We start from the raw sequence: 27900 nt of genomic DNA on the forward strand, positions 1-27900 counted from the left end.
TGGAGCAATCCCAGCTAACCTCAACCTCTGCCTCCCAGGTTCAAGCAATACTCCTGCCTCAGCCTCCTGAGTAGCTGGGATTACAGGCCCCCAACCACCACACCCAGCTAATTTTTTTATTTCTAGTAGAGACGGGGTTTCACCATATTGGCCAGGCTGGTCTCGAACTCCGATTTCACGATCTGCCTGTCTCGGCCTCCCAAAGTGCTGGGATTATAGATGTGAGCTACTGAGCCCAGTGCCTTTTTTTTTTTTTTTTTGAGACGGAGTTTCGCTCTTGTTACCCAGGCTGGAGTGCAATGGCGCGATCTTGGCTCACCACAATCTCCGCCTCCTGGGTTCAGGCAATTCTCCTGCCTCAGCCTCCCGAGCAGCTGGGATTACAGGCACGCACCACCGTGCCCAGCTAATTTTTTTGTAATTTTAGTAGAGATGGGGTTTCATCATGTTGACCAAAATGGTCTCGATCTGTTGACCTCGTGATCCACCCGCCTCGGCCTCCCAAAGTGCTGGGATTACAGGCTTGAGCCGCCGCGCCCAGCCTTTTTTTTTCTTTTTTTTTTAATTGAAACAAGGTCTTGCTCTGTCTCCCAGGCTGGAGTGCAGTGGCATGATCTCAGCTCACTGCAGCCTCCACCTCCTGGGCTCAAGCAATCCTCCCACCTGAGCCTCCTGAGTAGCTGGGAGGATCACAGGAGTGCACCGTCACACTTGGCGATTTTTTTTTTGTATTTTTGGTGGAGACAGGGTGGCACCATGTCGCCCAGGCTGGTCTTGAATTCCTGAGCTCAAGTGATCCGCCTGCCTCGGCCTCCCAAAGTGCCAGGATTGCAGGTGTGAGCCGCCGCGCCCACCTGACCTGCTCTTGGTGCTTTACATGTATGGACTTATTCCTCCTGACACAGTCTTTGAGGTCAGGCCCCGGCACAGTCCAGGAAACTGAGCTTGCATTACTCCCCTCTGGCTCCAGAGTCTGTGAGCTTGACAGCATCACAGGCAGGGTCGGATAGGAGCTGCCTCTTCCTCCAGCCACCTCTCCTTGAAAATTAAGGCCTGCTATTTCGTTTTCACACCCACACTTCTTAGCCATCTCAACAGAGGAATTCCCAAGCTGAGGAGGATGTCCCAGTGGCTCCTGGTCAGTGCCTGACCACCTGGGGTGGGAGACCTGGCTGAGGAGGGGAGGAAAGGGGAAAGGGCAGCCATGCCTGCCAACTGGGATAGAATGAAGCAGTGTCGGGGCCTGGCCTCCTCTCCTTCATCCTCTTTGTTTATCCTCTCATCTCTCTATCCTCCCACCCCCCAAGTCCAGCTCTTGGGAAATGGCCTTATTATAGCAATCATTCACACCTTAGTATAAGATTTCCCCACTAGGTTACTTGATCAAGTGAGTTATCGGATTGTGGAATAAAAAGCTCTGTCTCGGCTGAACACGGTGGCTCACACCCGTAATCCCAGCACTTTGAGAGGCTGAGGTGGGAAGATCACCTGAGTGAGGAGTTCAAGGCCAGCCTGGCCAACATAGTGAAATTCTGTCTCAACTAAAAATACAAAAATTAGCCAGGCATGGTGGTGGATGCCTGTAATCCCAGCTGCTCAGGAGGCTGAGGCAGGAGAATCACCTGAAACCAGGAGGTGGAGGTTGTGGTGAGCCGAGATCTCACCAATGCACTCCAGCCTGGTCAACAAGAGCAAAACTCTGTCTCAGGGGAAGAAAAAAGCCCTGTCTCTATCAAAAGGGGTTTCCAGATGCCAGGTTGGGGGTCAAGGTGGGGGTGGGAACAGAGGGGGCATCGCCCACCCTCCCCAAGCAGAGCCCTGCCCTCCCGCCGGGCTGTTTGCCTTGGCGGTGCCACTGCACTTCGGCCTGCTCGGGTTGCCAGGGAACAAGACCAGAAGGTGAGGCCTGAAACCCAATCAGGCTGTCCAGCCCTGGCTCCAAGGGTCCAGACTCCAGGGAGCTCAACGGAGACAGGAAGTTAAAAATAGATGCACTATTGGCCGGACGCGGTGGCTCACGCCTGTAATCCAAGCACTTTGGAAACCAACGTGGGCGGATCACCTGAGGTCGGGAGTTCAAGACCAGCCTGACCAACATGGTGAAACCCCGTCTTTAAAATAAAAATAAAAAAAATAGATGCACTATCTCCCTGTTGGTGTGGGCAGCTTCTTCCTCACCCTTGCGCAAGGGGGCCTCAGAGGCTGAGGCCAGGTGGGGGCTGCCCAGGGACCTCTGGATCAGCCCAGGCCCAGCATCATCTGGAATCTCTGACAATGGGGTGGGGGGCCAGAGGGGTCCGGGATACTTACAGCCATCGGGGTTGTCTTTCTTAGACTAGGACTTGGACACTGTGAGACCCTTGCTGATGGCCAGCAAACCGCAGCAGCAAGGGGATGGGTCACCTCTGTCCTCCTTCCTCCCAAAGGACTGAGCCCAGGAATCCAGGAAGGGGCCAACGAGAGAGAGGGGCCCAGTGCAGGGGCACTCTCTGGCAGAGCTCCCCTCTCGGGTCTGAGGGGACATTTCGCACGGGATGCAGGACATTCAGAGCCCCCCCCCCGATAGGCCTGGCAGGAGAAGACCCGCAGGCAGGGCCAACTGAAGAATTCGAGGGGTCTAGTGAGAAATGAAAATGCAAGGCTCTTTATTCAAAGATTATTAAGAATTTTGGGCTGGGTGCGGTGGCTCACGTGTGTAATCCCAGCACTTTGGGAGGCCAAGGCGGGGTGGATCACCTGAGGTCAGGAGTTCGAGACCAGCCTGGCCAACATGGTGAAACCCTGCCTCTACTAAAAATACAAAAATTAGCCTGGCATGTGACACACACCTGTAATCCCAGCTACTCGGGAGACTGAGGCAGGAGAATTACTTGAACCTGGGAGGTGGAAGTTGCAGTGAACTGAGATCACACCACTGAACTCCAGCCTGGGTGACAAAGTGAGACTCCATCTCCAAAAAAAATAGTAATTTTGGCTGGGCACAGTAGCTCACACCTGTAATCCCAGAACTTTGGGAGGTAGAGGTAGGTGGATCACCAGAGGCCAGGAGTTTGAGACCAGCCTGACCAACATGGTGAACCCTACCTCTACTAAAAATACAAAAATTAGCTGGGTGGTTTGGGCATGGTGGCTCACACCTGTAATCCCAGCACATTTGAAGGTTGAGGAGGGCCAATCACCTGAGATCAGGAGTTCAAGACCAGCCTGACCAACATGGAGAAACCCCAAAATTAGCCAGGCGTGGTGGCACACACCTGTGATCCCAGCTACTCAGGAGGCTGAGGTGGGAGAATGACTTAAACCCAGGAGGCAGAGGTTGCGGTGAGCTGAGATTGAGCCACTGCACATCTGGGCAACAGAGCAAGACTCTGTCTCAAAAAAAACCCAAAAAAAGTTTATTAAGCATTTCTACTTAGGAGGCTGGAGTGGGAGGATTGCTTGAACCAAGGAGGTCAAGGCTGCAGTGAATGGAGATCGCACCACTGTACCCCAAACTGGGCAACAGAGACCCCTGCCTCAAAAATAACAAAAATTTCTAGAGCAGGACTGCAAAGCATTGAATAGGGTGCAGAGTGCAGGCTGCACCCTCATGAAACTGGCCTTGGCTTCCGGGTCTGCAGAGCCTCCCCCTCCTTCCAGACCACACTGTTGGGGGGCCCAACAGTGCTTCAGTGGACCAGCCCACTCCAGAGCACACAGCTTGGAGAGGGTCACCTGGGCCAGATGCCCCCCTGGCCAGGTAACCTGCACAGCTGACCTTCTCGCCTTGATGACAGACCCCAACAAGGGGGTGGAGGACCCTGATAAAGCCCAGGAAGAGGCAGCTCAGAAATGGTTAAGTCGAGAAACAGCCTCATTTCCTGGACAGTTTATATTTAACCCCCGTCTCAGCAACACTTAAGAAACGAAGTGTCCTCCCCCTCCCCTGATCACTGTCGCATGTGCCAGCCACACACCTGCTTTCTGTCCCTTAAAGCTCATTCCCACCCAGGATATCTGCACCCCCTGTTGCCTCCCTGACCAAAGGCTTCCCGGCCCACCCCCACCTGCACACACTCAGGTCCACTTCTTCTGTCCCTTCCTGCCTCGGCTCCCCGTACCCCTGCCTCGTTGGGCTCTCTGGGGAGACCCTGGCTGCCCTCCCCCACTCCCATTTCAGTTCCCTCACAGCAATGCCTCCGGCTGGATCTGTCTCAGTTACTGTTGGCTTATTGTTTGCTGCCACCAGCTCCCAGGACGGGGGTGGGGGGGGCCCTGGGTCTGTCCCCAGAGCCCGGGACAAGGCCAGAGTAAGTGCTCCATGACCATCTGCTGCGTGAACAGGGGTTCTTAAGGTGCTTCCAGATGGAACACTCCAGGATCTTAACCCTGGGGTCCCAGCATCCATGGGAAGGGAGCCCCCAGGGAAAGGTGAGTGAACTGGGAGGGCTGACCTCAGGGGGGTGGAGGTGGGGTCCGATCCCAGCAGTAAAGGCCCCTGGGAAAGAGCTCAGGGAGCACACACAGGAGCCACATGGCCTGCTCTGGGGCTTGGGGTCCTCCCCCAGGACCTGGCAGGAAGCCAACGCCTGCAGGCGATTCAATAGGAACTGGATGTGGGGAAGTGGGACAGGAGCTCCACGGGAAGGGCAGGGAGGTTGGCGTGGCTGGAGCCCAGGGAAGAAATGAGACTGCTGGGGCCAGGTCCCTTTGCAGGGTTTCAAGTCAGGGAAGAGCATGGTGGGATTTGGTTGTTGACTGACTCACTGACCTACTGGGTTCTGCACTCTGCTCTGACTGGGGCCCCCCACCTGTTCACCCCATCAGCTCAGACAGACAGAGGTTTGGCCCCTTCAGGATATCGGAAAACTGCCCCACTCCCCAGCCTGCCCACTGGCAAATGGTTTCCCATGGGCTTGCACAGTGCCTGGCATGAGGCCCTGGAGCCAGGGGACAGCAGGCCTGAGCTCCTCGGGCTGTGGCCTCTGGGAGCAGAAACAACCCTCCTCCCAGGGACTTAGTACCTAAAGCTGGAGAGGAGACACAGGATGGGGCAGCAGGCAGGCCCTGGCCAGCCAGCACCCACCGGGAACCCGCAGGACCAGTGCTGCCCCCAGGCCCATCTGTGCCAAGCCTGCTCCCTCATCTGGTAACCCCCAACACCCTGGCTGCACGGCTGCTGGCCCTGCCTCCCTCGTGGTTCCTTCCCGACAGCCCCGTGAGCAGGGTGCACCCATGATTCCCATAGTTCAGATGAGGACAAGGCTGGAGCAGTGAGGTCACCGGCCCCAGGTCACAGAGCCAGGAGAGGTGGCTCCATTGCCTAGTCTTTCAGACAGGAAGGACATTGCTTCCCAACCCCGCTCTTAGGAGACCCAACCCTAGGCCAGTTTTGCTGTGTGACCTTGGGCCAGCAGCTCCACCTACCTGAGGCTCTGGTTTTTTTGGTTTTCTTTTTTTTGGTTTGTATGTAGTTTTGTTTGTTTGTTTTGAGATGGCATCTCACTCTGTCACCCAGGCTGGAGTGCAGTGGCACAATGTCAGTGCAACCTTCACCTCCTGGGTTCAAGTGATCCTCCCACCTCAGCATCCCAAGTAGCTGGGATTACAGGCACCCACCATCACACCCAGCTAGTTTTTGGATTTTTAGTAGAGATGGGATTTTACCATGTTGGCCAGGCTGGTCTCGAACTTCTGACCTCAAGTGATCTGGCTGCCTTGGCCTCCCAAAATGTTGGAATTACAGGCATGAGCCACCGCGCCCAGCCTGGATTTTTGGTTTTTCAAAAAATTTTTGGGGGAGATGGGGTTGTGCTATGTTGTCCAGGCTGGTCTTGAGTTCCTGAGCTCAAGTGATCCTCCTGCCTCAGCCTCCCAAAGTGCTAGGATTATAGGTGTGAGCCACTGTGCCCAGCCAGAGCCTCAGTTTTTTTGTTTTTTAAGCTCAGGCAGATCAACTACTTGAGTATTTGAAATGCTAACTGTTCAGGTCTCAAGGAAATGATAGATTTATGAAACACACACTCTCTCTCTCTCTCCCCCTCCCCTTTTCTCCTCTCTCTCTCTCTGTCTTGGGCTGCAAGCAGGCCTGAGATTGAGCCTTCAGATATCTGGCAACAGATATCCCTGCCCTGCCCCAGCCCATTAACAAGCCCCCTGCCCCTCACCCCCACCCCCCACACACGCAGGATACCAGAACTTACGCGATCCTCCGGCTCTGTGCGCCGCTGAAGCCTGCGAAGGAGGCGCTCCGGCCCACAACCCCCACGGCCCCTGTGTCCCCGGGGGACAGGAACCGCAACCTCACCGACATGGTGGTCACCTGCTAAGAGAGAACAGGGGGGTCAGCCTGGCACCACCGCACAGTGAATGCTGCCCAAAGGCTGGCCACCTTCCACCACCACCTCCAGGCCTCACAATGGCCCCAGAGAGTGGTGGCAGCTGGTACTGTGCCCAGCTCACAGATCAGCAAACTGAGGTCCTATAACATTAAGGGACCTCCTGGGAAACAACGGTGGGAACGGAATTCTAACCCAGGTGTCTGTACTCTTTTACTCTGAGCTCAGGTCCTTAATGCCGGGCCATGCTGCCTCCCAGAGCAGGGGACACTGCCTCCTGAACAGCCCCGCCCGCCCAGCTACTCCTCTCCCCTCCTCCAGCCCTCCCTGAGCACCTAACGCAGGTGAACTCTGTAAGGCAGGCCAAGTCCCCCAACCCTCAAGGGCCCCGGCTCAGCAGGGAGGCCCACCCACTGCTGAACAGTTACAACAGAGTCAGTATTGGAGTGATGGGGGTTCCCAGGGGGCATCTGACCCCTCAGTGGAGAGGCACCCAAGATCTGAGGAGGAAGGCTGAGGTGGGGTATCTGAGGGAAGGGAAGGGTGTCTGAGGCCAAGGGAACAGTCGGGGCAAAGTCCAGGATGCATGAGGGGACTTGGTGTCATCCAGAAACAGCAAGATGCTTGGTGGGCTAAAGATGAGGTCAGAGGGCCCGGTTCGAGGTGGCTCATGCCTATAATCCCAGCCCTTTGGGAGGCCGAGGTGGACGGATCATGTTGAGGTTGGGAGTTCAAGACCAGCATGACCAACATGGAGAAACTCTGTCTCTAGTAAAAATACAAACTTAGCTGGGTGTGGTGGTGCATGCCTGCCATCCTAGTTACTCAGGAGGCTGAGGCAGGATCACTTAAACCCAGGAGGCAGAGGCTGCGGTGAGCTGAGATTGCGTCACTGCACTACAGGCTGGGGAACAAGAGCAAAACTCAGTCTCAAAAAAAAAAAAAAAAAAGATGAGGTCAGAGAGGTGGACAGGGCTCAGGTCCCAAGGGGCCTCGGTGGTCCCAAGGGGCCTCGTTAGCCCCAAGGTGGCTTACAATTGGCCTTATAATGGGGCACAGGTGACTGGGAGCCATGGGAGGGTTTTGAGCAGGGGGTGACAAAACGCAATTCACATGAAGCCCAGCTGCTGGCATTGAGGGCTGCTTCCACTCCATCCCTCACCCTGTCTCCGACCTGTCCTGCATTGAGGTCAAGTCCCAGCCCTGGCCACCTTCTCTTTTTTCCAAACCATCTCTAGATTGGGAAAATGCCACCCTATCCCTTGAGAATATAGATCAGCATCTTCCAGCATGGGCAGTGGGAAAGTTCTCTTTCATATCTAACCTAAATCTCTGCTGCTACAGTTTCATACTTTGCTCCTCTGCCAGGGTGGTGTTAACCCAAGGATTCCAGGGGCCCCACTGCTCAGACCAAACCTACAGAAAAACTCCAGTCCACTGGCCCTCCTATTCCTTCACGATGAGACCCCCATGTTCCAACATCCCTTTCCCCCAGCAGGCAAGTCCACCCGCCACACCTTTGCTCACGTGGGGGCCTCGGCCTGGGAAACTTCCTCTACCAAGTTACATCTGCCCAGCATCTACTATTGCACCTCCTGGCAGATCCATGCCGCCTCAACAAGCCTCCTCCTCCCATACGCCCCCCACCCCACAGCCCCACGTGTGGGCCTGGGCTCAGATCCCAGCTGTGCCACTCACAGGCTCTGGGCCTCAGTGATCACAAGAGTAAAATGGGAATTCAGAAAGGACCTCCCGCGGAGACTGCTGGAAGGACCAAGGAGAGCATGGACTGAGAGCCCACGTGTGCAAGAGACACGTCAGAAGAGCTGGCTGTCTCCGTGCAATTTGCTAAGACCCTGCCCTGCAGGTGAGCCAGGTGACCCAGGGAGAATGAGCAGCTTCTAGCTCTGATGGAAGGTGGCAAGCATATGCTGCCCACTCACTGTGTGGCAAGCCTGGTGCCCCACGAGTGGCTACGAATCCATGAACCGCTATGAATCCATCACTAGCGGTGTTGTGTACAGATGGGAAAGTTGAGGCATCATTCATCAAGTGCTCATTACTAAGCCGGCCCTGCACTAAATGCTTTGTGTAAATTATGAAATCCATACAACCCTCTTAAGAGCAGGAGCTGGGCCGGGCGCGGTGGCTCACGCCTGTAATCCCAGCACATTGGGAGGCCGAGGCGGGTGGATCACGAGGTCAAAAGATCGAGATCATCCTGGTCAACATGGTGAAACCCCGTCTCTACTAAAAATACAAAAATTAGCTGGGCATGCTGGTGCGTGCCTGTAATCCCAGCTACTCAGGAGGCTGAGGCAGGAGAATTGCCTGAACCCAGGAGGTGGAGGTTGTGGTGAGCCAAGATCACGCCATTGCTCTCCAACCTGGGTAAAAGAGAAAAACTCCATCTCAAAAAAAAAAAAAAAAGAGCAGGAGCTTTTGACCTAATTCCATGGATGAGGAAACCGAGGCTCAGACAGGTGACAAGATAGGCTGGAGACCCCAGCGGGGATCCTGAGAACTGGGTCTAGCCCCATGATGCCCAGTGTCAGAGCTTGTTGTTGCACAAGGTCTCACCTGTGGTCAGGAGTCCCTTGCGCTGGGGCCCCCCACGTAGCCCCGGCCTGTGCTGTGCTGAGCCCGCTTGTACCAGCTCACAAGAGTCAACTGGGCCGGGTGCAGTGACCTCACACCTGTAATCCTAGCACTTTGGGAGGCCGAGGCGGCAGACTGCCTAAGCTCAGGAGTTCAAGACCAGCCTGGGCTATGTGGTGAAACCCTGTCTACTAAAATACAAAAAATTAGCCAGGCGTGGTGGCAGGAGCCTTTAATCCCAGCTATCCGGGAGGCTGAGGCAGGAGAATCGCTTGAACCCAGGAGGTAGGGGTTGCAGTGAGCTGAGATCATGCCACTGCACTCCAGCCATGACAAAAGAGCAAGACTCTGACTCAAAAAGAAAGAAAGAAAAAAAAAAACAGTCAACTGTTAAATGTTCGGGAATTTCGTGAGCCTGTTGACATCACACTGGTGATTTGAAATCAGCTGCAGTAGGAGCATTTACACCACGGAAATCGGAAATGGCAAATTCTACACGTTAGGTCTTTGTGTCTGCTGGTAGTTAAACGTTAATGAGCTCCTCACTGCTATTACCCCGATCAGCACCTATGCAGGGGTGGGGAAGCTGCTCAAACTGCTTGATCCGCCCCCCCGCACCCCCCCCACCAAGCCAGGCAAGGGAACAGAGGGAGTAGGGAGGGAGTCCCCAAGGTGAGTGGTTGGGATGTGGACTCCGGAGCCAGCCTGGGGACTGAGCTGGAAGGGCCTCCCCACACCTCTCTCTGCGCCTCCCTGTCAGAAGCTTTCTGGGCTGCTTCTGGAACTTCACCCCAGTCACTCCACTTCAAGGTCAGAGAGGATGACACTTGCTAAGCAGTTCCTTCCCATTCAACACTCACAACAAGCCCTGGGTTCTCCCGCTCAGAGTGAGAGAGGGGAGGACGAAGGAGGAGAACTAAGCTCGGTGCAGAGCTGACTGCCTGCGTGGGTCTGTCACCCACAGCTCTGGGGCAGGTCAGTGGCCCCATTTTTCATCTGACGAAAGAAAGGCTCTGCGAGGTGAGAGGCTACTCAGAGACACATATTTCTTTCTTTCCTTCCTTCCTTTTCTTTTCTTTCTTTTTTGTAGACTTGGTCTGACTCTGTTGCCAGGCTGGAGGGCAGTGGCACAATCTCAGCTCACTGCAACCTCCATCCCCTGGGCTCAAGCCGTCCTCCCACGTCAGCCTTCAAGTGGCTGCAACTACAGGCACGTGCCACCACACCTGGCTAATTTTTGCATTTATTGTAGAGACAGGGTTTCGCCATGTTGTCCAGGCTGTTCTCCATTCTGAGCTCAAGCGATCCGCCCACCTCAGCTTCCCAAAGTGCTGGGATTATAGGCGCGAGCCACCACACCTGACCAGGACACATATTTTTCAAACTGAAGTCTAGCTCTTCCTTCTTCCACGTGCCATTGCCACATGGATTGGCTTCCTGGCTAAACCCTCCTCATCTTCCATCCCAGATGCCCCCTCCCTCAGCAAGCCTTCCTGGACACCTCCCCACTCCCAGCTGTGTCTGGTGTTTCCTCTGGGTACCCCTGACTTCCTCTGTTACAGTGGACTGTGAATGGTGACTCCTCTATCTCCCCATCCTAGACAGGGATCTCCCTGCAGGCAGGAACCAGGTGCATGGAAGATCCACAACACATCTTTATTGAATCAGAAGACAACGAAGGAAAGGCTGATGCTGCTTCCCCTACTCTGCCAGGCTGTGCAGCTCGAGAAGAAGGTTCTGGAATAATAACAGTAATAATAATAATAATAACCACTACATGCTAGACTATAAGGCAAAGATGAACAAATGTTTTCTGTTAAAAGTAAGATAGGAAGGCCGGACACAGTGGCTCACGTCTGTAATCCCAGCACTTTGGGAGGCCGATGTGGGTGGATCTCCTGAGGTCAGGAGTTTGAGACTAGCCTGGCCAACATGGTGAAACCCCATCTCTGCTAAAAATATAAAAATTAGCCAGGCATGGTGGCTCATGCCTGTTACTCCCAGCTACAGCTACTCAGGAGGCTGAGGTAGGAGAATGGCTTGAACGCGGGAGGCAAACGTTGCAGTGAGCCGAGATCGCGCCACTGCACTCCAGCTTGGACAACAGAGCAAGGCTCTGTCTCCAAAACAAAAAAAAAAAAGAAAGAAAGAAAGCAAAGAAAACCCAGATAGTACATATTTTCAGTGTTCAGGCCAGACAGTTTCGGTCACAACTCCTGTAATTCTAGCACTTTGAGAGGCTGAAGTGGGCAGATCACTTGAGCCCAGGAGTTCAAGACCAGCCTGAGTCTCATAGTTAGACCCCATCTCTACCAAAAATACAAAAATTACCCAGGTGTGGTGGTGCGCACCTATAGTCCCAGCTACTGGGGAGGCTGAGGTGGAAGGATCACTGGAGACTTCCGGGGAAGTCGAGGCTGCAGTGAGCTGAGGCTGCACCACTGCACTCCAGCCTGGCTGACAGAGTGAGACCCTGTCTCAAAAGAAAGGAAGGAAGGAAAGAAGGAAAGGAAGAAAGGAAGGAAACTGATGTTCAGAGAGGACGGAGAGGAGTCCTCCGAAGTCACACAAGAAGGAAATGCCAGAGCTGGAGCTGCATTTGGCGCGCGGACCCCAAAGCCTGGCCTCGGGACTAGGCTGTGCTGGCTCCCGCAGCTCTGCTGAGGACGCGCTCCTCGTCCCAGGAGCCAGACCTCCTCCGGGAGGGAAGAGGCCCCAGACTGGAAATAGGATTGGGAAGGGGACCTGCCAAGCTAGAAAGATAGCCCTGGGTGGTGACCGAGAAAAATCAAGCCCAGTGTCCTTTGGCTTAGGGGTCTTGCAGCCTCAGCCCCAGTGGGCTCCTTGGGGCCGGCCGACATCGGCAGTTCCCAGACAGTTCAGCTGCGCCCCCTCCTGGCTAGGCCTGGTGGGGCTGGTCCCATGCCATTGCTGGAGTCCAGCCGCGCGGTTTCTTTTGGTAAAAGAAACAGACCTCCCCATGGATGATTGGGGATGGGATGGCCAGGTTGAGACCCAGAATCTCGGGAGCCTTCAGCGGGCAGCTCCCGGCAAGCCCAGTTTGTCACCTGCGACCAAGGGTGACATTCCTGATGTCTAAGCACTGCCACAGCAGGGAGCGGAGGCTGGGTGTGGAGCAGGGTCTAGAAGACCCTGTCCCCTCCCGCCAGGTCTCTCCCCGCACTACAGGGGCTGGCATTAACCCTTTAGATACTGGATTGTGGGCAGGTCTAGGAGGTGTCTGGGGAGGCATCGGGAAAAGAGGGATACTCTGGTGGCTTAGGGCAACCCTGAGTAACTGGCACTCTGCAGGCAGAAGAGACAAGGCAGAGACCCTGCTGGGCCCCAGGACAGAGGAGGGAGGCACAGAAGTCATGCAGTTCCCAAACCTTTGATGGCAGACAGCACGGGCTCTTCCTCTCGGCGTACCTCGCTGCTTGTCTCTGGCCTGGCACCCAGGACTGCACACTTAGACCTGAGGTGGTTCAGACCTAGCTGGTGCGCACGGGGAGAGGAAGCCAGCTGCTCCCAGACACTGCGGACTGTCCTGGGCCTCTGTCCCCAAGGTGTGGCTGGAGGAAGCTAAGCCCACTCCCGCTAAATCTGTCCTGCTCACTGCTGGCCAAAGCTGTCCTGCGTCCCCTCCCCACCCCGCCCGCCAGAGGGAACCTGCAATTTCACCTCATTTAGAGGTAAATCATCTAAATTTAACGTCATGGGCTTTCGGGGCTGGGTGGCTTTTATGCCTGAGTCCCTCACTTAGGGCTCTTTTTTATACACTCAAATGCCAGTCAGGGCTTAGTTTGCTTATAGGAGTTTCCAAAATAGCTCCTTTGGTTTCTCATGGAAGGAAATGGCAAAATAGCCCAGGAAGAGGAATGTGAGTTTACACAGAAGACAGGCGTGTCCGAGGAGGCTGCTCTGGGAACCAGTTTGCCTGTTCAGAGGGAGCCAAGAAAGTGTGGAGTCCAAGAGTCCAACTCGCTCATTTTACTGATGGCAAGACTAAGCCCGGGACGGCCACACCACTTGCTTGGGCACCCCAATGGTGCCTAGAAGAGCCAGAAGGACCCAAACTCCTCCTCCCTGCCAACGCACAGGCTCAGCCAGAACCCCCTCCAGGCCTTTGCCCCTGCTGTGCCCTCTGCCTGGCACACTCCTCCCTTCCTCCAGGTCTTCCATGCCACTCCCTCCCAGCCTGCAGGCCTCACGCCCAAGGCCACCTCCTCAGAGAGGTCCTCCCGGACTCCTTTGGCTAACTTGGCCTCGCCCCTCACCGATATCCTTCAAATAACTCATCATGGTTATGAATTGTCTTATTCATCAGTTAATCAAGTATCCTTCTCAAGAATCTTAGCTTCAGGGGGCACGGAGTTTTTCTGTCTTTTTTTAACAAATTGGGGGCTGGGCACATGCCTGTAATTACAGATTCATGCCTGTAATCCCTACACTTTGGGAGGCTGAGGTGAGAGGATCACCTGAGGTCAGGAGTTTGAGATTAGCCTAGCCAACATGGTGAAACCCCGTCTCTATTAAAAATGTAAAAATTAGCCTGGCATGGTGGCGGGCATCTGTAATCCCAGCTACTTACGAGGCTGAGGAAGGAGAATCACTTGTATCCAGGGGGTGGAGGTTGCAGTGAGCCAAGATTGAGCCACTGCCCTCCAGCCTGGGCAACAAGAGGGAAACTCCATCTCAAAAAATATATATATTTTTGGAAGGCTGAGTGCCATGGCTCATGCCTGTAATGTCAGCCCTTGAATCGCATGAACCTGGGAGGCAGATGTTGAAGTGGGTCAGCTCACGGCCACTGCACCCCAGCCTGGGTGACAAAGCAAGACCTCATCTCAAAAAAAAAAAAACACCAAAAAACAAAATAAAAATAATTTTTTTGTTGAGATGGGTCTTGCTCTGTTGCCCCGGCTAGTCTCAAACTCCTGGCCTCAAGCCACCCACATAGTGTGAGCCACCATGCCCAGCCTGCTTGTTTTTAAAGAGTGTATTTAAATGAAAAGAGAGACAGATTTGAAGGACCCTTGGTTTAAATAGAGCAGGTTGGAACCACCCTCAGGGCAGCCCATGGTCCTGGCTCTGCTGTCCTCCAGTACCACCTGGAGCCAGGAGGGGACACCCAAGGTGTCTCTCTGCAGAGGACAGTGGCCTGAAGGATACAGAGCCAATGAGTGCCCTGATTTCTAATTTCAGAGAAGAAGAAGCAACTCCTTGAGAAGTCCAGTGTCCCCTGCAGTCCACTGTCCCAGGATTGCAGGCAAAGGGACGCCTCCTGACCGCAGATCGGTCAACAGCAGGCACGGAAGTGCAGAGCCGGGTCCAGGGAGGTGCTTCCCTCTGTTTATCAGTGTACAGCCCTGGGTCCCAGCTCACTCCACTGGGGTTTTCCCAGATAAAGATGACTCAGGAATTTCTGTGAACTATGCAGAGGGTGTTTTAATTCAGATGGCCTCATCACTGCCCTATCACCACTCCCACCAGCCATGCCACGGTTCGGTCAGGGGTCACCTTGAAGACAAAGTCTCTCTTTGAGAAAGAAGCCTCTTGAGGCCACTGTGGGGGTGGCTGTGTCGGGGTGCCAGGTGGGAAGGCGGCTGGGGCCTGCCCAGGCTGGAGAAGACAGCATGGGGTGGGGCGTAAAGCAAGATAAATATGGGGTGGCAGGTGGGATTGGGAGAGCTGGGCCTCCAAGAAGTGCTGGCTGTCTTGGGAATCCCATCTCAAATGCGCCCCACCCTGGTCTCCAGCTGCAGGAGCAGTGAGTGATAAGGATGGGGACAGGCAGGAGGGACTGAGATGAGGCAAGAGCAACTGGGGCCTGCGGAGAGACCCCCGACACTGAGGGAGCGAGGTGTCCTGGTGGTCGCTGTTCCAGGCCAAGTACCTCTGTTTGATTGTCAAAAACTGGAAACAGGCCGGGTGCGGTGGCTTACGCCTGTAATCCCAGCACTTTGGGAGGCCTAGGCGGGCGGATCACCTTAGGTCACGAGTTCAAGAGCAGCCTGACCAACATGGAAAAACCCCATCTCTACTTAAAATGCAAAATTAACTGGGCGTAGTGACACATGCCAGTAATCCCAGCTACTCAGGAGACTGAGGCAGGAGAATCACTTGAACCAGGGAAGTGGAGGTTGCAGTGAGCTGAGCTTGTGCCATTGCACTCTAGCCTGGGCAACAAGAGTGAAACTCCAACTCAAAAGAAGAAAGCCTGTAGTCCCAGCTACCTGAGAGGCTGAGGCAGGAGGAGCACTTGAGCCCAGAAGTTTGAGGCCAGCTTGGGCAACACAGTGAGTCAAAACTAAATAAATAAAATACAGGTAACGTGCTTGTGGTGCAGGTGTGTGTTCGCCTGACCTACATCCCAGTGACTAAGGGACACAGGATTGGAGTGACTAAGGGACACGGGATCGGGCTCTCCCACAGAAGCTCTCCTCTGGAATTGGTTATGGGAGGGTCCCTGGACCTCAGGAAGTGACACTTGGCTGTGGGGGCTGTCCTGTGTGTTCAGCAGTGTCCCCACACCAGAAGCACACCCGTGACAGCCTGCCACGTCTCCAGACACACCACACGTCCCTGTGCTAAAGGCATCTCTTCGGATCTGGGCTGGAGCGTTTATAATGGTGGCTTAGGCATAATATTCCATGCGTGAAATGAGCAGTACTGAAGACACTATGGTATTTGATTGGCTACAGTATTGCTCAGGCACCTTCCCTCACACTAATAGCTGTGGGACTCCGGCAGATCACACAGCCTGACACCTGCGGAGGGACCCTGGGTCTGCAGCTTCCCCAGGGCCTCTGCCACTCCAGCCGTGACACACACACTTGCTGTCACCAGCCTAGGATGTGGACAAAGCCTGTAGGTGTGGGACCAAGGAGATGAGCTTGGAGGAGCTGGCTGGATTCCTCAGACTTTGGGGCCTGTTTGCCCAAGCAGAGCCGAGATCTGCCTTCCTGCAACCCAGCCCGGCAGCACAGCTGCAGCGGGAGAGACAGGTGAAGGGCTACCTCCCCTTTCCGCCCAAAATTAAGTCAACGAGAATAGCCTGAGCTTGATGAACACAGGCACCCGTCAGGCTCAGCTTCACACGGGGAGGATGGAGATTCAAACCCAGGTGGGTTGAACTCCGAATCGCACCTCTGCCAACCACTGGTCCTTGGAGGGACCTGCCCCCAACCCTCTGTCATCTCAGGGACACAGACCCTGTCCCCCTCCACAGGGCTGGACATCAGAGCAGCTTCCCTCCCCACACAGCCAAAAAGACAAAGAAAGACTTCCACTCCCTGCCGCTGTCCTGGGAGAACACTGAGGTTCCCTCTTGGAGTGGCTAGAGTGAGCTCTCCACCATTAGATGCACAGGCCCATGCATGGGCCCACACATGTGTGAATTACTTCTAAGATCAAAAGACAGAAAAATGAGTTTTTATTTTTTGGAGACGGAGTTTTGCTCTTGTTGCCCAGGCTGGAGTGAAATGGTATGATCTCAGCTCATTGCAACCTCTACCTCCCAGGTTCAAGTGATTCTCCTGCCTCAGCCTCCCAAGTAGCTGAGATTACAGGCACATGCCACCACACCCAGCTGATTTTTGTATTTTTAGTAGAGACGGGGGTTTCATCATGTTAGCCAGGATGGTCTCGATCTCTTGACCTTGTGATCTGCCTACCTTGGTCTCCCAAACTGCTGGGATTATAGGAGTGAGCCACGGGGTGGCCCCACTCCCCTCTTTTATATTCAGCTACTACTCTTAGGGGTGGGCCTTTGTCTACTTTGCATTTTCCTGATTCCTAGTGAGATTAAGCACATTTCCTTAGGCTCACCAGCTTCCCAATCTCCCCTTCTGGGAATTACCCGTTTGTATTCTTTGTCCAGTTATCTGACTTCTTCTTGATTCCTGGGAGCCGCTGATAAATCCTAGATAACCATCCTTTCTCAGTTTTCTCCCACTCCCTCACTATTTAATCTTAAATTGTTCTGTGTGTGTATGTGTGCGTGTGTGTGCGTGCATGCGTGTGTGTGTGTGTGTGTGTCTGTGAAGTAGAAGCTTTAAATATTTACGCGGCTAAATCTGTCACGGTTTTCCTTCTGTGTTTTAGAGTTTGGAAACGGCTTTCTCCATCTCTAATATTAAGTTGCTAATCTGTTAACCACTGAGGTCTAATTCCCTGGGGGAGAAGCCGGTCTTCCTAGCCAAGCTGTAAAGACCTCCAGGGCATGGCTCCATCTGTTCCCTGGAGAAGGCCTTGGTCAAGAGATTCCACTGCTCCTCAGAAACATCCTGAGTCTGTCCCCTCCTCACCTCCACCCCTGCTCCCCAGGACCAATCCCTGCCTCCTCCTCCCCTTCTGCTCCAAATGATTACTACAGTGATATTTTTAAAAATCAGGGGCTGAACACGGTGGCTCATGCTTTAATCCCAGCACTTTAGGAGGCCAAGGGCAGGCAGATCACCTGATGTCAGGAGTTCGAGACTAGTCTGACCAACATGGAGAAAATTCCATCTCTACTAAAAATACAAAAATTAGGCAGGTGTGGTGGCATGCGCCTGTAATCCCAGCTACTCGGGAGACTGAGGCAGCAGAATTGCTTGAACAAGGACCCGGGAGGTGGAGATTGCAGTGGGTTGAGATAGCGCCACTGCACTCCAGCCTGGGCTACAGAGAGAGGGTTCTGTACCCACACCCCCACCCCCGCCCCGCCCGCAACCCCTGCAAAACAAAAAAAGAGGTAAGCAGGTAGAGTGAATGGGGACTACCTTAGAAGGGCCCTGTAGGTGGACCAGCTGCAGGGCCATAGCCTAAGGGCATAGGGAACCCTGTGAGCATGTGCAGTTCAAGCCCATCCAACCCAGCTGGGGTCCATCCCCGCCACACCTGACCATTTGCCTAACCTGGATCCTTCCTGTCCTGCATTTCCTGCAGCATCCGGAGCCCAGGACTGCTGAGTCAACCCTCTGGAACGCCCACAGCTCCCCGCAGGCTGGCTGGCCCCGGGACTCCGGAACAGCCTCGTGAGTGGGTGGAGCCGGGTCTGTTTGCTAGTGGAGGCTGTTAACAGCACAGGAAGTGGTCAAGGGTTCAACAAGAGATGAGCCATCTGGTCCTCCAGAAGTAAACAGTTTACAAGAGACACATCAAGCCGGCCTGCTGTTCTGGTTTTTCTTCTGACAGTGAAATATGCAGTTTCTTTTGCATCCTGGTGCCTGTTGGAGAGGGAGACTGTCCCAGGCACTCAGACCCCAGCTCAAGCGCCTCCCTGGGGCAGGAGTGTGTCTGTGTAGGGAGGCAGGAAAACTCAGATTTTTTTTCACATCTTCTTTGTTCCATTCCCAGACTGAGCAACTGTATGTATGTATGTCTGTATGTATGTATGTCTATATGTATGTGTTTATAGACAAGGTCTCCCCACGCCGCCCAGGCTGGAGTGCAGTGGCACGATCAGAGCTCACTGCAACCTCAACTTCCCGGGCTCTAGTGATCCTCCTGCCTCAGCCTCCTGAGTAGCTGGGACCATAGGTGTGCACAAAATTCCATGCCAGAGGAATTTTTATATTTTTGGTTAGAGACAGGGTTTTGCGATGTTGCTCAGTCTGGTCTCAAACTCCCTTTTTTTTGAGACGGAGTTTTGTTTGTTTTGCCCAGGCTGGAGTGCAGTCACACCATCTCGGCTCACTGCAACCTCCGCCTCCCAGGTTCAAGCAATTCTCCTACCTCAGCCTCCCAAGTAACTGGGATTACAGGAATGCACCACCACACCCGGCTAATTTTTTGTATTTTTAGTAGAGATGGGGTTTCACCATGTTGGTCAACTGGTCTCGAACTCCAGACCTCAGGTTATCCACCGCCTCGGCCTCCCAAAGTGCTGGGATTACAGGTGGGAGCCACTGTACCCGGCCCAGGCCTGAGACTTTAAGTTAGATGGTTGACCTACATCCGAGGAGAGTGGATTTCCTCCCAAAGGAACAGACTTATTTTCTAGAACCCAAAGCCTTGAATTTCAAGAAACTTCAGACTTAAATCCTTTTCCTGTTGGAAGCAGACCCCTCCTGGTCTTCCCAGGTATTGCAGCCCTGCTCTACCAGCCACTATAAATGCCCACACAAAAGGAAGAGGGCCTCCATTCCTGAAGTTCAGAGTGGAGTCAGTAGATTCACTCAAGCATGTGTGATATGTATGTGGCCTAACAGCCTGAAATAAACAGCTTGTGCTGGGATTGTAATTCTAGAGTTTCCAAAAGTGTTGCAAAACATTCCAGGCAGACACTAGAGTTTGTGTACTACACGCTGTTTATCAATTAATTTCTTCTTTGCCAAACATTCTTACTTGGGTCTACTGGGAGATGATTTTGTTGAGACTGCATCTCTGATTCCGTAATGAAGATCACCAGGGAAAGAAGGCTTGCTTCACAGAGGCTCATAATACAGGAAATGTGGCTAATACAGCTAACATAGGTAGTTCCCATAAGGAAAAGGATAGTACTAACTTTTGAGCTCATGTGAAAAAGAAAAGTGGGCCAGGCGCAATGGCTCACACCTGTAATCCCAGCACTTTGGGAGGCCAAGGCGGCCAGATCACCAGAGGTCAGGAGTTCGAGACCAGCCTGGCCAACATGGTGAAATCCCTTCTCTATTAAAAATACAAAAATTAGCCAGGCATGGTGGCAGGCACCTGTAATCCCACCTACTTGGGAGGCTGAGGCAGGAGAATCATTTGAACCTGGGAGGGGGAGGTTGCAGTGAGCCGAGATTGTGTCACTGCACTCCAGCCTGGGCAAGAAGAGTGAAACTCCATCTCAAGAAAAAAAAAAAAAAAGAAGGGCCAGGCAGGGTGGCACACGCCTGTAATCCCAGCACCTTGGGAGGCCAAGGCAGGCAGATCACAAGGTTAAGAGATCGAGACCATCCTGGCCAACATGGCAAAACCTCATCTCTACTAAAAATATGAAATTAGCTGGGCATGGTGTCACACGCCTGTAGTCCCAGCTGCTCAGGAGGCTGAGGCAAAAGAATCGCTCGAACCAGGGACGCAGAGGTTGCAGTGAGCCAATATCGCACCACTGCACTCCAGCCTGGTAACAGAGCGAGACTCCATCACAAAAAAAGAAAAAAAGAAAAAAGAAAAGTGACATCTGGGGACTAAGATTTTGGGACTCTTTGCAGACATTCCAATATCCTGTGAGATTCACACCCACAGACTCACACAGACATGAGCATAGGCCTTGGAGTCAACACAAGTTCAAGTCTAGCCTTTGCCTCATTCTCACTGTGTGACCTTGGACAAGTCACTTATCCTCTTTGAGCCTCCAGTTTCTCATCTATACATTGGAAGCCGCTTAAATTATCTTACAGTTACTTTCAGTTGCTGGGACTTGCTCTTTCTCTCTTCATTAAAAGGAAAACACAAAATATAACTTATGGCTTATCCTACCACTTTGTGCTGCTAAGGTTAAAATCTAGGGTAGTGGCCTGGTGTGGTGGCTCACACCTGTAATCCCAGCACTTTGGGAGGCCCAGGCAGGCAGATCACCTGAGGTCAGGAGTTCGAGACCAGCTTGGCCAACATGGCAAAACCCTGTCTTTACTAAAAATACAAAAATTAGCTGGGCGTGGTGGTGGGCACCGGTAATCAATCTCAACTACTCAAGAGGCTGAGGCAGGAGAATTGCTTGAACCCAAGAGACAGCGGTGATAGTGAGCTGAGATCGCACCACTGCACTCCAGCCTAGGAAACAAGAGTAAAACTTGGTCTCAAAAAAAAAAAAAGATCCAAGGTAGTATATGGTTTCTTGGGGCGCTACAAAAAAAGTACTGCAAACTGGGAGGATTAAAACAGGGGAAACTTATTGTCTTGTGGTTCTGGAGGTTAGAAGTCCAAATCAAGGTGTCGGCAGGGGCACGCTCCCTCTAAAGCAGCGGCCCCCAACCTTTTTGGCACCAAGGACAAGTTTTGTGGAAGACGGTTTTCCACTGACCAGGGCGGGGGTTGGGTGGATGGTTTCAGAGTGATTCAAGTGCATTAGGTTTATCTGTTGTGCACTTTATTTCTGTTATGACATTGTAATATATAATGTTATATCATATATAATGTTATATTTCTGTTATGACATTGTAATATATAATGTTATATAATATATAATGTGATATTTCTGTTATGACATTGTAATATATAATGTTATATCATATATAATGTTATATTTCTGTTATGACATTGTAATATATAATGTTATATCATATATAATGTTATATTTCTGTTATGACATTGTAATATATAATGTTATATCATATATAATGTTATATTTCTGTTATGACATTGTAATATATAATGTTATATAATATATAATGTGATATTTTTCTGTTATGACATTGTAATATACAATGTTATATAATAATGTTATATTTCTGTTTTGACATTGTAATATGTTATATTTCTGTTTTGACATTGTAATATATAACGTTATATAATATATAACGTTATATTTCTGTTATGACAATGTAATATACAATGTTATATAATATATAATGTTATATTTCTGTTATGACATTGTAATATACAATGTTATATAATATATAATGTTATATTTTTCTGTTATGACATTGTAATATACAATGTTATATAATAATGTTATATTTCTGTTTTGACATTGTAATATATAATGTTATATTTCTGTTATGACATTGTAATATATAATGTTATATTTCTGTTATGACATTGTAATATATAATGTTATATTTCTGTTATGGCATTGTAATATATAATGTTATATAATATATAATGTTATATTTCTGTTATGACATTGTAATATATAATGTTATATCATATATAATGTTATATTTCTGTTATGACATTGTAATATATCATGAAATAATTATACAACTCACCATAATGTGGAATCAGTGGGAGCCCTGAGCTTGTTTTCCTGCAACTAGAAGATCCCATCTGGGGGTGATGGAAGATAGTGACAGATCATCAGGCATTAGATTCTCATAAGGAGTGTGCAACCTAGATCCCACAAATGCGCAGTTCATAATAGGGTTCCTGTTCCTGTGAGACAAATGCCTCCACTGATCTGACAAGAGGCGGAGCTCAGGCGTCATGTGAGCGATGGGGAATGGCTCTCAATACAGATGAAGCTTCACTCACCTGCCTGCTGCTCACCTCCTGCGGTGTGGTCCGGTTCCTAACAGACCACAGACCAGTACAAGTCCATGGCCTGGGGGTTAGGGACCCCTGCTCTAAAGGATCTAAGAAAGAACCCCTCCTTGTCTCTTCCTAGCTTCGGGTCGGTGCCCCCGATCCTTGGCATTTCTTGTCTTGTAGCCCGTCTCTGCTACTGTCCTCCCATAGCATTTCCCAGTGTCTCTGTCTTCACAGGTCTTCCCTCTTCTTATAAGGATACAATGGTATTGAATTAGGAGCAGGGCGTAGTGGCTCACGCCTGTGATCCCAGCACTTTGGGAGGGCTAGGTGGGCGGATCACGAGGTCAAGAGTTGGCCAACATGGTGAAACCCTGTCTCTACTAAAAATACAAAAATTAGTCAGACGTGGTGGTGGGTGCCTGTAGTCCCAGCTACTCAGGCTGAGGCAGGAGAATCACTTGAACCCAGGAGGCAGAGGTGGCAGTGGGCTGAGATGGCACCACTGCACTCCAGCCTGGACTACAGAGCAAGACTCTATCTCAAAAAAATGAAGAAGAAAGAAAAACAAAAGATGCAGGCTCCCCTGGGAATGATGCCTGGCACACTCAGAGGTGGGGGACAATGGTGACAGTCCTGACGCTTTCTCCTCTGGAGATCATGGACCCCTGGTCTTGGCCATGCAGCCAGGCCTGGCCCAGCATGCACTCCCCTTCCAGGGACTGGGCCCTTCCTGCCCAGTGGCTCTTCTGATTCTGCAGCCTCAGGCTTTATTGCTTTTCCTGCTTAATGAGGTAAGGTTCACTCAGCCCGCTGGCAATTCCTGTAAAAGCCATTTCAATGACCCGATGTGGAGAGTTTACAGGGAGTCGCTCCCTGAGGCCTAGGCTGGCTGGAAGCAGATACTTTGCCCCCTTCCAAGGACAGTAATGAGGTCTGAGGCTTCTAATGGGGGTAGAGGTTGCTCTGGGCACCAAAAGCCTGGGCCTGGGGTCAAAAGATGTGGGCTCCGGCCCCAGCCCGGCCAGCTATGGGAGCTACAGGCTAGTTAGGGAATCAGGAACCTGAACAGAAAACCACAGCTTTGGGGAAAATGGATAGTATGTACATTATGTTCTTGCAGACGCAGCAGGGCAGAGACAAGGCGTTAGGTCTTTGAAGTCCCCCGTGGAGCCTGGCATCAGCCTGAGTGGAGCTCCCTCCTCAACACCCACTTTGCACTGGCTTCCCTGAGGAAGAGTTTGTTTTTAGGGTTCTGCTGTGGAACCTCTTCCTCTTGGTCTAAATGGAGCCTGAGGCCAAGGCCTTACACCTGTAAGAGAGGAGGTGACCCTGCACCCAGGGAGAGGGTAGGTTCAGTCTCCCAGTTCTGTCACTGGCATGTACACTCCCCAGGCCTATTCCACCCCCAAATCCTCCCAGGCTCCAAACCCTGAGGCCCTACCGACTGCCCCTCAAGAAATCACCGAGGCTGGATGCGGGAGCTGTTGCCTATAATCCCAGTACCTGGGGAGGCTAAGGTCGGTGGATCACTTGAGGTCAGGAGTTTGAGACCAGCCTGACCAACATGGCGAAACCCCATCTCTACTAAAAATACAAAAATTAGTTGAGCATTGTGGTGTGTGCTTGTAATCCCAGCTACTCAGCAGGCTGAGGCAGGAGAATTGCTTGAACCTGGGAGGTGGAGGTTGCAGTGAGCTGAGATTGTGCAACTGCACTCCAGCCTGGGCGACAGAGAGAGACTCTGTATCAAAAAAGAAAAGAAAGAAAAGAAAAAAGAAATCACCAAATCACTGAGCCCTCTCTATACTCACAAGCACAGCCTTGACCAGAGTCCTGACTGCTGGGCAAACAGCTCAATCCTCCGGGAGATAGCACTGCATGAATGCTAGCGGGAGTCATCATCAAAAAGACAGACCACAGCAAGTGCTAGAGACGATGTGGGGCAGCTGGAACCCTGGTGCACAGCTGGTGACGTGGAAAATGGCGCAGCTGCTTTGGGAAACAGCTTGGCAGTTCCTCAAAAGGTTAAGTATGAAATTAAGCAAATGGTTAAGTTAAATATGACCTAGCAGTTCCACTCCTAAGCATACATCCAAGAGGAATGTCAACATATGTCCACGCAAAACCTGTACACAGACGTTCAGAGCAACCAGCATTATTCACAGTAGCCAGGAAGTAAAATCAACTCAAACAGTTATCAGCTGACGAGTGGGTCAGCCATGCAAAGGGACACTATTTGGCCTTATGAAAGGGACCAAGCCCTGAGGCATGCTGCAAGACAGATGAACCTCGAACACGGTGTGCTACGTGAAAGAAGCAGCCACAGCAGCCACAGAGTGTTAGACTCCATTGATAGGCAGGTCCAGAGCAGGCAAATCCATAGAGACAGAAAGTCTATCAGTCATTGCCAGGGGGTGGGGGAGGGGACAATGGGAGTCATTACTAATAGGTATGAGGTTTTGAGGTTTCTTTTTTTTTTTGAGAGAGAGTTTTGCTCTTGTGGCCCAGGCTGGAGTGCAATGATGGGATCTCGGCTCACCACAACCTCCGTCTCCTGGGTTCAAACAATTCTCCTGCCTCAGCCTCCCGAGTAGCTGGGATTACAGGCGCGAGCCACCATGCCCAGCTAATTTTTTGTATTTTTAGTAGAGAGGGGGTTTCTCCATGTTGGTCAGGCCTGTCTTGAACTCCCAATCTCAGATGATCCACCCGCCTCTGCCTCCCAAAGTGCCGAGATTACAGGCGTGAGCCACCGCGCCCAGCCAGGTATGAGGTTTCTTTTTGGGGTAAAACTGCTCTGGATTTAGATAGTGGTAATAGTTACACAGCTTTGTGAATATGCCAAAAGACAAAAAGAAGAACCCACTAAATTTTACCTTTTTTTTTTTTGAGACAGAGTCTTACTTTGTTGCCCCCGGCTGGAGTGCGATGGCACAATCTTGGCTCACTGCAACCTCTGCCTCCTGGGTTCAAGCGCTTCTCCTGCCTCTGCTCCTGAAGTAGCTTGGATTACAGGTTCATGCCATCACACTTGACTAATTTTTTTTTTTTTTTGAGACAGGGTCTCCCTCTGTTGTCCAAGCTGGAGTGCAGTGGTGCCATCTCAGCTCTGCCATCTCCTGGGTTCCAGCAATTCTCCCATGTTAGCCTCCCAAGTGGGTGGAACTGCAGGCATGCACCACCACACTTGGCTACACTTCATATTTTTTGTCGGGGGAGAGACAGGGTTTTGCCATGCCGCCCAGGCTGGTCTCAAACTGCTGGACTGGAGCAATCTACCCGCCTCGGCCTCCAAAGTGCAGGGTTATGGGCATGAGCCATCATGCCTGGCCTCTACAAAATGAAAATAAAAATTAGCTGGATGTAGTGGTGTGTGCCTGTAGTTCCATCTACTCAAGAGGCTGAGGTGAAATGATCCCTTGAGACTGGGAGTTTGAGGTCACCGTGAGCTATGATCAGCCACTGCACTCCAGCCTGTATGACAAAGTGAAACCCTGACTCAAAAAAAAAAAAAAAAAGTCATGACCTTCCCCAGGTGAACCGGCCTGTCTGAGCCCCAAATTCCCCATCTGTAAAGGAAGCTCTTGTCCCTGAGCTGTTGTGCTCAATAAATGGAAGATGTAGAATTCATGTTGGGATCAGTCGCTGGGCCAGTGTAAATGTGGGGTGGTCTCTCAAGGGCCCACCTTGTCCAGCTCCTCTGCTCCCTCACACACACACACTGCGGGGCTGAAATTTCCCAGAACCCTCCTGCCAATCACCTTCCTCTCAAAATGTGCAGCGGCCATTGCCTATCCTTGTCCTTTTACCCGCTGTCCGACCTCACGCTGCTCCCTGCAGCTGAAACACCCCGTGTGTCCTTCCTGGCAGATCCGTCTTGGACTTGACCTCCAGCGAGCCCCAGCAGCACCTCGTCTGGACAGCTTCCCCTGACCCATCAGAGCCACAGGGAGCAGCTGTCCCCTTCCAGGGGTGCTTAAAGGGAGGTACTGATCACAGGCAGAGGGCTGTCACCTCCCCAGCCAGGTTCTGAGCAACTTGGGAGAAGGGTTCTATCTTATTTCATTCATTTATCACCTTCACAATTTTTCCCATATTTGAGTACCACCTGTATTATACATTACTTAATATTTTTCTTTAAATCAACCCACTTTTCAAAAAATAAGTGTATTTTTAAAATTTAAATTAATTATTTATTTATTTTTGAGACAGAGTCTTGCTCTGTCACCCAGGCTGGAGTGCAGTGGGGCAATCTCGGCTCACTGCAGCCTCTGCCTCCTGGGTTCAAGCGATTCTCCTGTCTCAGCCTCCCGAGTAGCTGAGATTACAGGCACCTGCCACCACACCTGGATAATTTTTGTATTTTTAGTAGAGATGGGGTTTTACCATGTTGGCCAGGCTGATCTTGAACTCCTGATCTCAGGTGATCTGCCTGCCTCAGTCTTCCAAAGTGCTGGGATCACAGAAGTGAGCCACCGTGCCCCGCCTATTTTATCTTTCGAGACAGGGTTTCATTCTGTTATCCAGACTGGAGTGCAGTGGCATGATCATAGCTCACTGCTGCCTCCACCTCCTGGGCTCAAGCAATCCTCCTGCCTCAGTCTCTTGAGTAGCTGAGACTACAAGCATGCACCACCATACTGAGCTAATTGTTTTGATTTTTAAGTAGAGACAAGATCTCACTGTGTTACCCAGGCTGGTCACAAATGCCTAAGCTCAAGCGATCCTCCCATCTCAGCCTCCCAAAATACTGGGGTTACAAGTATGAGCCTCTGCACCTATCCCTTAAGCGCATTTTTTAAAATAAAGTACATTTGAGGCTGGGTGTGGTGGCTCAAGCCTGTAATCCCAGCACTTTTGGAGGCCAAGACAGGTGGACCCCTGAGGTCAGGGGTTTGAGACCAACCTGGCCAACATAGTAAAACCCCGTCTCTACTAAAAATGCAAAACATCAGCCAGGTGTGATGGTGGGCACCTGTAATCCCAGCTACTCAGGAGGCTGAGGCAGGAGAATCACTTGAACCTGGGAGGTGGAGGTTGCAGTGAGCCGAGATAGTACCATGGCACTCCAGCCTGGGCTACAAGAGTGAAAATCTGTCTCAAAAAAATAAAAAAATTAAAATAAGGTACACTTGAATCATGACTATAACAAAGTGACAGCATCACTTGACATCACTGACAACATAAGCAATAACTGCAAAAATGTTCACAGTGGACACAAAACCATGCTCAAGTCCAGGTAGACACCCTGGCCTGCCAAGCCTCTGAGTATTCGAGGGGGCAATAGTAGGTCTTAGCACAACCTGAGAGATATATACACAACAGGGATGCATGTTGCCCAGGCTGGTCTCAAACTCCTGGACTCAGGCAATCCACCTGCCTCGAATTTCTCACCGGCGTAATCAGGACTGAAGAATCATTGAAAAGGGACTTGCGTGATCCAGGAGTCACTGTTGTTCAATGCGCTCCCTCACCTTCTGCAGGTTGGGACTTCAGTATACCCTCTCCTGAGGCCTTTCCTGGTCCCGTATCCGTAAGGGTGACCACTGGATCCCCTGTCTCCTAATTCCCCCGTCCTGCTTTTGCTCTTTTTTTTTTTTTGAGGCGGAGTTTCACTCTTGTTACCCAGGCTGGAGTGCAATGGCACCATCTCGGCTCAGCATAACCTCTGCCTCCTGGGTTCAGGCAATTCTCCTGCCTCAGCCTCCTGAGTAGCTGGGATTACAGGCATGTGCCACCATGCCCAGCTAATCTTTTAGATTTAGTAGAGACAGGATTTCACCATGTTGACCAGGATGATCTTGATCTCTTGACCTCATGATCCACCCGCCTCGGCCTC

General features: G+C 51.7%; 1 protein-coding gene across 8 annotated transcripts in view; it reads right to left on the minus strand.

Moving 5' to 3' along the window:
- The window catches only part of RIPOR3 (RIPOR family member 3), a 101676-nt gene that overhangs the window by 38660 nt on the left and 35116 nt on the right, over positions 1 to 27900 (minus strand). For 5 of the 8 annotated variants that reach the window (XM_054255461.2, XM_054255464.2, XM_054255454.2 and 2 more), the window contains one exon: positions 6183 to 6304. In XM_054255461.2, coding sequence (XP_054111436.2) covers positions 6183 to 6304 — 122 coding nt within the window. Of the gene's footprint in view, positions 1 to 6182; positions 6305 to 17815; positions 17900 to 27900 lie in introns of those variants that run through there. The other 3 variants (XM_078371988.1, XM_054255453.2, XM_054255460.2) reach the window with 2 other exon arrangements.

This window comes from Callithrix jacchus, chromosome 5, assembly GCF_049354715.1.
Source record: "Callithrix jacchus isolate 240 chromosome 5, calJac240_pri, whole genome shotgun sequence".
NCBI classification, from domain to species: Eukaryota; Metazoa; Chordata; class Mammalia; order Primates; family Cebidae; genus Callithrix; species Callithrix jacchus.